The sequence below is a fragment of the Emydura macquarii genome, unplaced genomic scaffold (assembly GCF_026122565.2).
Source record: "Emydura macquarii macquarii isolate MOO-44397 ecotype Brisbane River unplaced genomic scaffold, CSIRO-AGI_Emac_v2 contig_431, whole genome shotgun sequence".
NCBI lineage: Eukaryota > Metazoa > Chordata > Testudines > Chelidae > Emydura > Emydura macquarii.
The window spans coordinates 7,960,001-7,973,802 of NW_027130568.1; the positions used below are offsets into that span (position 1 = coordinate 7,960,001).

General features: G+C 37.9%; 1 protein-coding gene across 1 annotated transcript in view; it reads left to right on the forward strand.

Annotated features, from left to right (window-relative positions):
• The window catches only part of TSHZ1 (teashirt zinc finger homeobox 1), a 55,959-nt gene extending 45,084 nt beyond the window's left edge, over positions 1-10,875 (forward strand). The window contains exon 2 of the mRNA XM_067537515.1: positions 6,314-10,875. Coding sequence (XP_067393616.1) covers positions 6,314-9,477 — 3,164 coding nt within the window. The 3' untranslated portion in view covers positions 9,478-10,875. The remainder of the gene's footprint in view (positions 1-6,313) is intronic.
• Positions 10,876-13,802: the final 2,927 nt, after the last annotated feature.

Genomic DNA, 13,802 nt, shown 5'->3' on the forward strand with positions numbered 1-13,802 from the left:
AAATGTTCTGAGTTTTTTACCTCCTCTTTAAGAATTATCGGGAAGACATTACTGAGAGCGGCTGGGTTGATTCCCTGTTGTACCCATGTGCCTCCCTGGTAACCTTCTAATCATCAAACTTCTGTTTTGTACTTCACTATTAGTTAGTGATGCAAATGGAGGCTGAAATCCATCTGCCTGCTGAATTCTCTTCTCTAGGAGCCCCAGGCATCCTGGGCCTACGGTCTTTGTCATCCTGATCTCTGGTGCTCTCAATAATGCACCAAGCCTTTGCTCCACCAAAGTGTCACCTGCCTAGGTGAGTCATGCCATCCCCTATCTGAAGTGACAGCCATCTTTGAGTACCAGCGTCTTAACTGACTTCTCTTTTTCATCATCCATGTTAGAGAAATAACATTTTTGACAAGGTGTTGGGTTCCCCTGCCCTTTTTTATTCTTTCCCCCCCACTCCTTAGAGTACCTGATCAAAAAATTATTCCTGACAAAGATTTCCTGCTCCAAATTAAATGAGCTCAACGAGACGGAGCATTTTCACACAGAAAGGAAGTGAAACATTGATGTTGGAAGTTAATGAATCTAGTAGAAGGGAGAATATTATCGGGACTGGATAATATGATCTAACAGCTTTCCCTTTTCTTATCCGCCCTGTAAAGAATGTATGGAAGTCAGTTATGTGGCATGATTCTAACATCTGTCCTACCCCATAATGGTAATTTGTATAAGTAATGGAAACAGGTTAAATACTTCCATTCTAATGTTGCCAGCAGGGACGAAAATGAACATTTCAATGAAATAATCTCGACAGAGCAGGGAGAGGAGGGGTGGATGGACTGATTCATCTCCAGCTCTCTTTGGTGAGCTGAACACTAATGAGAATGCTTGAATGTATAGTTTATCAGATAGAGGAGGAAGAGCACGTACATTTCTCAGATTAGAATCGCTGTGAAAATATACCTGCATGCAAGCAGCTTCTGTCTCCAGTTGCAAAGGTTGGCTAATAATTTGCAGCATTCATTCCAAGGGGAATGGCCGGCGGGTAAGGAGAGGCAGAAGAGGAGGGGAGGAATTTTTTTCTTGGTTTTTAATGGGTTGCGTTTATCATTCAACTTGCTAGAAGCATGGAGGTCGTTCTGGTGGCAGTATCTTCTCTACTTTTTTAGACCCATTATATTAAAATTACAAGGTAGGCAGTGCTAGCATTTTGCAATTATAAATGAAAGACACAAACCACTAAAGTAGGTCATTTGGTTGTCTGATAGGCCGTACTACTCTTCAGCAATTGTAATCACGCCCTTTTTTTGGCACTGTAATAACATTGTAATATATATGTGTATCTATCTATAATGCAGATACAAACACATTTCTTGGATCTTTGTTATGATTCTTTCTGAGAACTCATATGTTCTAATTTGGAAAATTCTCAAATCCTTCAGCAGGTATGTTAATTCCTTACAATAAGGGCTTTTAGATTCTCTTTCGTGAATCACTAATAATATTATACTCTGAAAAGATATTGGTAAACATATACACCATCCATCCATCCCTTTTTGAGGTATGCAATGTGTTTTCATGGAAGTGCCAGTCACCCCCCACTCCAGAACTTGGTTTGTGCTAGATTACAGTAGTGAATTGTGGAAACTTCAGTTGCTTTTTTCTGTTGGATGGATAAACATCAGATGCTGTGAAAACACTCCTGTTGTGTGCTGAATGGTGATGGTTCATAAAGACACTACATTTATTTTGTCCCAGGTTATGCCTCAACAAAGAATTTGATGCCCAAGCACTGTTCTGCAAAATGTTTAAACACATGCTTAAGTCTCACTGATTTCAATGAGATCTAAGCATGTGCTTAAAGTTATGCATATGCTTAAATGCTTTACTGAATCGGGGCCTTAAATACTTAGATATTTTTTCCTTGACATTATTTTTGATTTGTTATTGTCTGGACTTGATAGTTTGCTACATTTACAGTATCTAGCTAATAAAAACATATACAGTTGTCACTTTTTGCCATTCTTAAAATAATGTTTGAATACCACTGTCCTTTTCATAAATGGAAAAGAATATCTGTGTCAGAGAGAAAATCCTTCAGAAGTACTGGGCTAAGAATTGAGAAATTATTCTATATATTTTTCACGTAAAAATATGTTTTTAAAACTATATCTTTATATTTCCAGTGTATGTTTGCCTCTTCAAACAAGGTTTATAGTGTAAACCTTCTCACGGAAGCAAACCCAATGTGCTATACCACGAACATGTACAATATATAGCACCTCATGTCCACTTACATTAGAATGCACAGATTTAAATGCTGTTCAGAGATGACAGCACATCTATGGGGAAACATTGGCATCCAGAAGGCACATCTTATGGGCAAGAAATATTAACAAGGTTTAATAAAAAAAGAAAAGCAGACCATGTCTAACCACTAGTTATTTCTTCCCACGTCTGTAATTTGATGGGGTTTTTTTCAGAGAGATTGGCAACATTATGCACTGTAATATCTTCTACTTTGGATGTAGTGAAGTTGCTGGAGATAATGTTTATTGGTGCTCTAGATATTTCTGTGTGGTTGCAGGACACACATCTATCTATCATAATTTGCAACATCTTTGTAGGTGCAGGAAGTGTATGAAGAAGGTTGATGGGAGTTGTTTTAACACAAAAAGAAATAATGACTGGAATCTTTCTATCCCTCTCTGTCTGTCTGTCTGTTATTTTTAGATAGAGAGAGAATCTCAATTTCTCTGTTTCATTTGATGTAGGATAATAGCATTTATCTATATAAGTAATTGTGGAAGGAGAATTTTTGCTCTGTTTAAAATTCCAACGCCTATTTATTTATCAGATTTCCCTGGGGAAAATTTTAATAAATATATGTTTTTAAAAAGTAACAACTTTGTCTTTATTTTCTGTCCTTCTGTAACATCTGTCACAGAACACTTTTGGACTAGAAAATTGCATTGACCCTGTGAAATATATTCTGTTGTTTGTATTAATATTCTTAGTACAAACGTTATCAAATTTCTGAATCACAAAGTATTATATTTATCTCAACAATAACCAGAGGATTTCAATGAAACAGTTTCTAATGGTAATGATATAAATTAAAACACTTCAAATAAACTACCCTTATGTAATTGTGTGTGTGTGTGTATGTATGTTTGTGTTTAGACATTGTATATAATGGCATGTGTATGTGTGTGTATGGCTATATACATATATGTAAAAATTCTGATTGTTTTCAGGCTCTGACTTAAATTTTGAAAGCAAGGAAAATCACGGTTAAGGCACAAAGTTCTCTTCTCTATCCACTTTTTGCATAGGTATTTCAGTATATCTTGCCACGCAAAAGAACTCACTCTTGTAGTACTCTCAATAAAAACTAGAAGTAAGAAAGAAGGTGAAAGATGGAATTTCACTTTAACACTCAGTTCCTTTGTTTTAGTGGGTTAGTGCCACATTTCATGTAGCTTCAACATTTTTTGGTGTCGTTTAACCCCCTTTATAATGAAAATAGAAGAAACTTTCCCACCAATCAATAGTGTATAAGAGTCGACACAAAAGATCATCATAAATAAACAGAAAAAAATGTATAATTTGGATAATTTATAACATACATATAGGAACTGATTTGAAGCAGGTATTTACAGTAATTACTAAAAATGTAATATTTTTAGCACTTCTGAAAAGTAATGACTTATTAGTCCTGTCATGTGGAGTGTTGACCTATTGCACTGATCTGCAACTTGAAGCAATTTGGAAATGTTTATTAAAAACATTGGCTCAGATTCTCAGCTGGTGTAAATTGCCATAGCTCAGTTGAAGTTAGTGGAGCAACATTAATTTATACCAACTGTGAATATGACCCATTAAATTTCTGCTCCTCCATAGTAACAGACTGTCAGTCATTAATAGTTCATATTTGTATATGTAAAGAAAAAAATGCCAGAAACGCCTAATCCATACCATGCATTGTAAGCCTGGAATTTCTAATTTAGAAAAAGTCTTTTCTGAAACACTGTGAGGGGGGAAAAAAAGTGCCCAGATTTCATAATTAGCTGTATTTGCCCTCTTATAAAATAAAATAAAGTTGCTTTTTGCAGTTACAAAAACCTGAAAACAGGAATGTATAATGAGTGCTGACAGACCTTTAGCTTTAGCTGTGCTAGTAGATTCCGCTGCCACACACACACTCGATTTAAAATTATAAAGGTAACAGCATTACAAGGCTATAATACACTGTGGGCATTGGTGACATGCTTGTGATTACACTGTAAGAGCTGAGATTTTTACAGAATAAATTAATAGTAGCTCTTTCTTTCTTTCTTTCTTTCTTTCTTGGAGAACATCATCCTTTCTGGCTCCCTCTCAGCCGTTTCTCCAGGAAGATTTTCTCCAGCTTCTTCTGTTTTGCCCGGTCTTCTCCTCCTCCCCCTCCTCTCATACCATTACATTATAAAAAAAAAAAAAAAAAAAAAGGATTGTGGCTCAGCTACCCTTTTAACAACACTTTACTTGAAACTGTGTCACTTTTAACTTTTTAGTAAAAGTATCTCCAGGGATAAGAATGAGACAGGCAATTATAGCTTGGGTGGAGGCTTGAGGTGGACATAAGGTACAGCACTACAGTGGGAGGTGGGTGGAAGTGGAGGAGCCACATGTCCTCTTCTCTTAAAATATGGGGCTGCAGTTATGGAGGGAGTATATCAGGACTGTGCTGTAAACCAAGATATGTCACATATTGATCGTAGATACAGTTGTTCTTTTAAAAACAAAAATTTTAAATAGTCTTCCTGTTAAAATGGGAGGATTAAATTTTGCTTTTTCAATGGATAAAAATTCTGGGAATGAATGAATTGGCAACTGTTTGTGGAAAAATAACACAAATTATATTAATATATAACAATTGAAACTTCCTAAGGTGATAAGTGTATTTGATTTTATTTGTTTTTTCATATCACCTTAGAGCAGAAGTGCCTTTTTCTGGCTTTCTTTCAACCTTTCTTCCTGCAAGGGAACTGCACGCATTTCAGAATGGCTCTGTGCACAATTCACCCAATGTGAAAATATTTTTTTTCCACATCAGAAAGCTGTTCTCAAGCCATGTTTATTTTCTACTTTGACTTGCACATAAACTCACCTACATTCCACAACCAAGGTGGTTTTTCTGGCCATGTTTTTCTTCTATAAATGCGGAGGCAAAAGTGTACAAGTATATTTTCTATTGTGCAGTGAAAATGCACATTTGTCACTTAGGTGCATGTAAGCCACTTTTGTGAATTGGGCCCTTGGAGTAAATGTATTTTGATATAATGGCCATCTGCTCATGAATATCACATTTGCTAGTTTAAAAAATAGTTTGATACAGATGAACACGTAATTTGGTATGATTGTACAGTTTCACCAGATGGTAATACCATAGCAAAGTTTGATATTTATTGTAAGCCAATAATCAATGTGATCTTATGTTTTATGTTTGTCACTTCTAAATATTCATCTCACTCATTTATGTTATTTTTAGCTACCAATTGCTCTTGCCAGAATAGTAACTTGGCACCTAGGTCATCTTATAGCATAGGGGGGAGGCAGAGTATCTCCTGTTTATACAGAACAATAATAATTGTTTTCCTTGCGTTGTCCCCTTTATAAGTTAATTCAGTTTGCCACTTCAATGTTATGTTAAAAAATGCCCTATGTTAGTGAAAGCCAAGAGCTGTGAGATTACTTCACTCTCTAATGAATCCAATGCAACAAGCCACTAGGAACCCCCTCAATAATTGACCTGACACTTTTGCCAAGTATGGGTCCATTAGAGCCAGTTGTCTGCAACTGAATTTGCCAAGGAGATTGCCCGTGAGGGTGCAGCTGAGGTCAATTTACTACAGCACTTGAGCAAATGGGATCAGTCCAGTCAGTGATTCTAAGAACCTAGGTTCATGGAGCAGATGTCAACCTCACACATCTGCTGTGTACACACATAGAGATGATTCATCTCACTGTTCTATTTAATTACTCTTGTATTGAGGAGAGGAATCAGCTTAATGCTTTTTAAAAATAGTGATGGTGACTATTGTGGCACTCTCTGAGGTACATGTTACTCTACGAGCACAAAAAATCATACTACTTATTAAGAGTTAAGGTTGATGTTAAGTTGAGGTTTTACAGGTTAAGTGTGTAAGTGGTGGGGCTGTGGTGTTTGTTGCTGTACCCTTAAAATTTGCCTTCATCATTAGTGTGTTTAGTCTAAGAGATGGCAGTGATATAAAGTGTGCGCTTTCCATAACTTTATCTTGTTTTTCTATATTTTAAGCATATGTTCCTGAGGAGGAATTGAAGGCTGCGGAAATAGATGAAGACAGAGTGGAGGATGATGGGCTGTCTCTGGACATCCAGGAGAGTGAGTATTTGTGCAATGAAGAAACAGAGATCAAAGAGGCTCAAAGCTACCAGAACTCTCCAGTCAGCACTGCAACTAATCAAGATGCAGGCTATGGTTCGCCATTCAGTGAAAACAGTGATCAGCTGGCCCATTTCAAAAGCACTTCCTCTAAAGAAGAGAAAGAGGATCATCAGTGCACAGACAATGCTTCCTATCCGCAGGACAGCTTGGCACAAATAAAAGCCGTGTATGCAAATTTACTCTCGGAGTCTTGCTGGTCCAGTTTAGCTTTGGACTTAAAGAAATCTAGTCCAACAACCAGCAACAGTGAAATCAGCCAGAATGAAAGCACCACCAATTGCAATGCTAATACCAACATCCACAGTACCAATACCAACATCAGTACTAGTACGAGTAACAGTAATACAAGTAACAGTGGTGGCTCAGGTTATGACTGGCACCAAGCTGCATTAGCTAAAACTCTGCAGCAGACCTCTTCATATGGACTTCTCCCGGAGCCTAGTCTGTTCAGCACAGTGCAGCTTTACCGGCAAAACAATAAACTCTATGGTTCTGTGTTCACCGGTGCTAGTAAGTTTCGATGCAAAGACTGCAGTGCAGCCTATGACACACTGGTGGAGCTAACGGTGCACATGAATGAAACTGGACATTACCGTGATGACAACAGAGATAAAGAATCGGAAAAGACCAAACGGTGGTCAAAGCCTAGAAAACGTTCGCTTATGGAAATGGAAGGCAAAGAGGATGCTCAAAAAGTGCTGAAATGCATGTACTGTGGGCATTCATTTGAATCTTTGCAAGACCTGAGTGTCCATATGATAAAAACAAAGCATTACCAGAAAGTGCCTCTGAAGGAACCAGTACCAGCCATCACCAAACTGGTCCCTTCTACCAAAAAGCGAGCACTTCAAGACTTAGTTTCACCTTGTTCACCTGAGCCGACGGGGATCACTGCAGAGGCTGCACTGAGTGAGTCTGCAAAAGATCAGAAAACTGCCAATCCCTATGTGACGCCAAACAATCGCTATGGCTATCAAAATGGTGCTAGCTACACTTGGCAGTTTGAGGCCCGTAAAGCCCAGATACTGAAATGCATGGAATGTGGCAGTTCTCATGACACGTTGCAGCAACTTACCGCTCACATGATGGTCACTGGCCATTTTTTGAAAGTGACGAACTCCGCCTCGAAAAAAGGAAAACAGCTAGTGTTGGACGCTGTGGTGGAGGAAAAGATACAGTCCATACCTCTGCCACCCACCACCCATACAAGACTACCAGCCTCCAATATTAAAAAGCAGCCTGAGTCTCCTGCTGGGTCTACGAACTCTGAGGAGAAGAAGGACCCAGAAAAGGAAAAAGTGGTTGTCACTGAAACAGACAAAAAAATTAAAGAGGAGAATGAGGATTCCACAGAAAAATTTGAGCCAACAACCTTATATCAGTATCTCAGAGAGGAGGATCTGGACGACAGTCCTAAAGGTGGAATAGACATACTGAAATCCCTCGAGAACACGGTGACGACAGCTATCAGCAAGGCTCAGAATGGAGCACCTTCCTGGGGAGGGTATCCCAGCATTCATGCAGCTTATCAGCTACCGGGAACAGCAAAGCCCCTACAGCCTACGGTGCAGAGTGTTCAAATGCAGCCATCATATGCCAGTAGTGTAAAATCACTGTCATCGGAACACAATGCACTAATCCATTCCCCAGGTAGCCTCACACCCCCACCTCACAAGAGCAATGTGTCTGCTATGGAGGAACTTGTGGAGAAAGTTACAGGTAAAATCAATGTAAAGCGAGAAGAAAAACCTGCAGAGAAAGAGAAGAGTTCTACAGTTAAACCAACATCACCTGCTGCTAAAGAAAACAAAGACTTTCCAAAATCAGAGGAAATGAACAACAAACAGCAGCAGAAAAAGAGTCCTGATGCGGAAGTTCAGAAGGTCAAAAAAGACAGTCCAACTGAAGCTCATACTCCAAATGGTACAGAGCCACTCAAAGCAAAAGTTGCAAATGGCTGTAATAATTTAGGAATCATCACAGAACATTCACCCGAGCCATCTTTCATTAACCCATTGAGTGCTTTACAGTCCATTATGAATACCCACTTAGGCAAAGTTTCTAAGCCAGTGAGTCCCTCTTTGGACCCTTTGGCCATGTTGTACAAAATTAGCAACAGTATGTTGGACAAACCTATTTACCCGACCACTCCAGTCAAGCAGGCTGATGCTATCGACCGGTACTACTATGAAAACAGTGATCAGCCCATTGATTTAACAAAGTCGAAAAACAAGCCTCTTGTTTCCAGTGTGGCTGACTCTGTTTCTTCTCCTCTAAGAGAGAGCGCCCTAATGGATATTTCTGATATGGTGAAGAATCTCACGGGGCGTTTAACACCCAAGTCTTCTACTCCATCTACTGTGTCAGAGAAGTCTGATGCTGATGGAAGCAGTTTTGAGGAAGCTCTGGATGAACTGTCACCAGTACACAAGAGGAAAGGCAGGCAGTCCAACTGGAACCCTCAGCATCTTCTGATCCTTCAAGCACAGTTTGCTTCCAGCTTGAGGGAGACTCCAGAAGGCAAATATATTATGTCAGACCTTGGTCCCCAGGAGCGGGTACACATCTCTAAGTTTACTGGTCTTTCCATGACCACAATTAGCCACTGGCTGGCCAATGTGAAATATCAGTTAAGGAGGACAGGTGGAACTAAGTTTTTAAAGAATCTAGACACAGGACATCCTGTTTTCTTTTGCAATGATTGTGCCTCTCAATTCAGGACTGCTTCTACGTACGTAAGTCACTTAGAGACACATTTAGGGTTTAGTTTGAAGGATCTGTCAAAGTTGCCACTAAATCAGATTCAAGAACAGCAGAATGTTTCAAAAGTCCTCACAAACAAGACTTTGGGTTCACTTGGAATTGCTGAGGAGGACTTGGGCTCCACATTCCAGTGTAAGCTCTGTAACCGAACTTTTGCAAGCAAGCACGCAGTCAAACTGCACCTTAGTAAAACACATGGCAAGTCCCCAGAGGACCATTTGATCTATGTAACTGAGTTAGAAAAACAATAGCGTCCAGGTAAGCAGCCAGGTATGCAAGTGACCACAGGAACATTGCACTAAACTTCTTCATAGTACTGCACTAGGCCTGACCTGAGCCTCTGAAATCAGTCTTACTTTTGTTGCTGAACTGCCTATCTGGACCTTGGTTTTTCTTACACTTATTTTGTAGTTATATTTATATGCTCTCTGTCTGATCTGTGCATGGTGGTTTTTTTTTTTTTGGTTTTTTTTTTTGGTTTTGTTTTGTTTTGTTTTTTGTGAGTCAAAGTCTGACCTTTATTTTCAACATCTGTCCTTGATGTTAAGCTATCTTTTGTAGAATATAGTGGGAGACACTCTTCAGAGACATTAATTTAGCCGTAAAGAAAGACACAAAGAACAATGATAAAAAGACATTCTAAAATTGCAAAGTTGCCATGACAATAAAGGTCACAGAACCCAGTAGTGTCAAGTTTTAACCCTCTGAGAACTGTAATAGCATTTCTGTGCCTTTCCAAATAAATAAATAAAGAGGCTTAAAGGGATTTCATTCAAATCAAAGCTGTGTCAAAAACAAAACTTACTAAAGATTTTTTTTTTTTTTTTTTTTTTAAATTGAATGAGCATTTTTTAATGCAAAACTGGTTTGTGGAGAAAACATGCATGCAGTTCTTGGACGAAGGAAAGCTATCTAGTACTCAAGGGGTTAGGAAGCCACAACTGTATGAGTTTAATAATAACAATAGTAATAATATGAAATAGCAAACCAAGTTGCCACTATGCCCAAACCCTCTGGATGCTGAAAATTGCCACTTTTTTGGCAAAAAAAAAGTATGCAAACTGTTATTTAAAAAAAAAGTGTAAAAATGCTTTTTTTTTTTTTTTCTTTTCTGTAAAATACTGCAGTTTATAGTTATTTACAAATGTTAAGCTTTGGTACAAGCTGACCTTTCTATAGTGTGCTGCATTGGTAAATGAAAACAAAAAACAAAACAAAAAAAATGGGGCAAATGTTGGATTCTGTTCCTTGTAAATTGCCAGCATCAGCTTAAAAATACATGTTACATATCGTACCATTTTAAACTGTTCAACTTTCTTTGTACCTTCTGGCTGTATGCTTTCTCTTTTAACTTTTTATATTGTCATTTTATATTCGACTTCTGTGTATATAATGTAAAACCACACTTTTTGAATAAAATTTAGTTCCTGCAGCTTGATTTAAATAGAGAAATTTTACTGGCACCTGCATCTTTCCAGATGCATGTACTTAAAGGAACTATCTGACAAAAATAAATAAATAAAAATAAAGCAAGCAATGCACTATGAATTATACATTTTGATGTTTTATCATTAATATTGTACAGTACAGTTTGGTTCACACAATTAAATCCACTGTTTTCTCAAGTGTAAAATAAACCCACATGCAGTTCTTGATTTACATACATTGTCATGTCGTCATTATTTTGCCTTTGAAGTGTTATTCAAGCAATAAGAGGTATCACTTATGCAATCAACCAACGAACGTATGTTTGAAATAATCTCTTCATGATCTGTATGCTGACATGTTTCATTCTAAGCCATAAGTATTAATAACCTGAAAATATACTTGCAATAAATGTATCCTCTGATAGGTACAAAATCATTGTGATTTTATTAATTAGTAATGGGCATTCCATTGATCAGTGACGTGTAAGATGGGCTGAGACTCTTTTGCCAAGTTAATCTTCTTGTGCTGTGTAAATATACCCATAATCATTTTTGCTGTGTATTAAGAGCCCACTCGTGAGCCCCTTCCTCAGGCAAAACTCTTTTTGAGTTCATCAGGAGTTTGGGCTGAGTAAGATGCTGTGTCTTAGGCTCCCAATGTCCTTTGGTTACTGTGATACTTGCCTTTCCTGCAGCTATGAGGACCTCTGAGGCTTTGACACCAGTTCTTACTTACAGTACAAGAAGACAGACCTGTGTTTCTCTGTACTTTTTAAATATTACATTTTGAGGTAAGCTGAACACAATGGTATCAGGTGTTTCTCTTAATCTTTATTTCTGTTCTGTTGAATGCAAATGTCATTTAGAATGTAAAAGAGAGCTGTCAGGGCCTTCAGTGCTCGATCTCCTGAGTGCTGTGACACTTACAGTATGTGAAAGCCTGGGATCCACTATCCATTACACATTTTGGAGGGGCTATTAAATGGGAGGACCTTGGGGGCTTTGCTTTCACATAGTATTAGTGCCACTATTATTCCAGGTGTATTTCTGTCTCCTTTTCTTAATTCTTCACAAAATGTTTGATTTTTTTACATCTGTATTCAGCTTAGTTTTTTTTTTTTTTATCTTTACATTATTTACAGTCCAAATAACAGCCAAGCATTGTTCTATATCCCACAATGATTTCAGAAGAGTTTAGCAGGTCCCAGGTCAGCTATATTTACATAGTATTTTTGCTAGTGCAAGAGAGTGCCATAGGGGTCTGTTAAATTTCCTTGACTTTCTTTACTGATAAATACCTATGTCCTTTAGGGGATCCAGCCATTTAGGCATTTCAGTTCAATTACTGGATGATTATGTACTTTGGGCCCACGGGGTGGTGAGGAAGAATAACAATTAGGCCTATGGCAGTAATGCAGAGTCTTTACATAATAACCCTTTGAAGGTTTGTTTATTTTACCACAGGCCTGCAAACATATGATTATAGGACATACTGTATTACAGTGCAATAGTAGAAATAGTGGGTGAGAAGTTTGAAAGGGAGAAATGATATATCTAAAGTGGGTTCAGATCTAATGTAAATACATTGAAACTCATTTGGAAACACTGCATGTAAATTGAGTTCTCAACAGCAGGTGACCCTCTTGAGAAATGTTAAGGGCATGGCCAAGTCTGTTTCAATTCTGACAGCTACAGGATTTTTAACATGGAGACTGAATTGGACATTTACTCATTAAATGGATTAAAAACTAGCTAAATGATAAGTTTCAGAATGTAATTGTATATGGAGAATCATCGCTGAGCGTGTGTGTTTCTATTGGCATCCCACATGGATCTGTTCTTGACCCTATGCTCTTTAACACTTTTGTCAATGATCTGGAAGAAAACAAAATCGTCACTGATAAAGTTGGTAAATGATGAAAAAGTTGGCGGAGAGATAAATAATGAAAAGGACGGATCATTTGTACAGAATGATCTGGATCACTTGGTAAACTAGGCGCAAACAAACTACATGCATTCTGATATGGTTAAATGTAAATGTATACATCTAGGAACAAAGAACGTTGGCCCTACTTACATGCTGGAGGACTCTGTTCTTGGAAACAGTGACTCTGAAAAAGATTTGGAGATCATGGTGGCTACTCAGCTGAACATGATCTCTCAGTGCAACGCTGAGGGCAAAAAGGCTAATGTGATCCTTGGTTGCATAAATGGGAATCTTAAGGAGGAGTAGAGGGTTATTTTTACCTCTTTATTTGGCACTGGTGATAGACTCAAGGAGCTCAATATATTTAGTTTAACTAAAAGAAGGTTAAGGTGGGGTCTTGATTAATATAAGTACCTATGTGTGGAACAAATATTTAATAACAGGCTCTTCAAACTAGCAGAGAAAGGGATAACACAATCCAATGGCTGAAAGTTGAAGCTAGGCAAGTTCAGCCTGGAAATAACACATACATTTTTACAAGTGAGTAATTAATCATTGGAACAGTTGATCAAGTGCTGTGGTGGATTCTCCATTACTGACTATTTAAATCAAGATTGGATGTTTTTCTAAAAGATACGAGCTAGGAATTATTTCGGGGAAGTTTTATGGCCTAAGTTATACAGGAGGTTGGACTAGATGATCACAATGATCCCTTCTGGCCTCGGAATCTATGACTCCTCATTCAGGTCTGGATCTGAACAAAATCCATTTAGAAGAAACTAGCAGTTGTCCCCTCTGATTGTGTTGATGTAATGCTTTGTACCATAGAAATGGCGAAACGATATGTTTGAATTCTCTGATTTTTGACTCATCTAACAAAAGGACACAGAGGGATAAAAAGCAATATGATCTTTAATCTTTGTACAGTGGTCTTTGAATATTGTATTTCCAAATGAATTCTTTTTTATTGAGTAAAGGTAATATGCAATTAATTTTCTTCCTTTACTTTTTTTATGCTAGAAGCATGCAGGTCAATTCTCTTTTCATTTCACAAACGGAAGGTAAGTTTGTATTATTCTTAATAGCAGCAGCTACAGTATGGAAGTGATGTGCACAACCTTTCAGAACCACTCATGAAGAAAGCAAGCTGTAAGGGCCTCAGGGCCTGTGTCCGTACTGTAAGCTTCTATTTTTATTCTGTTAAACATTCAAAATCTATTGT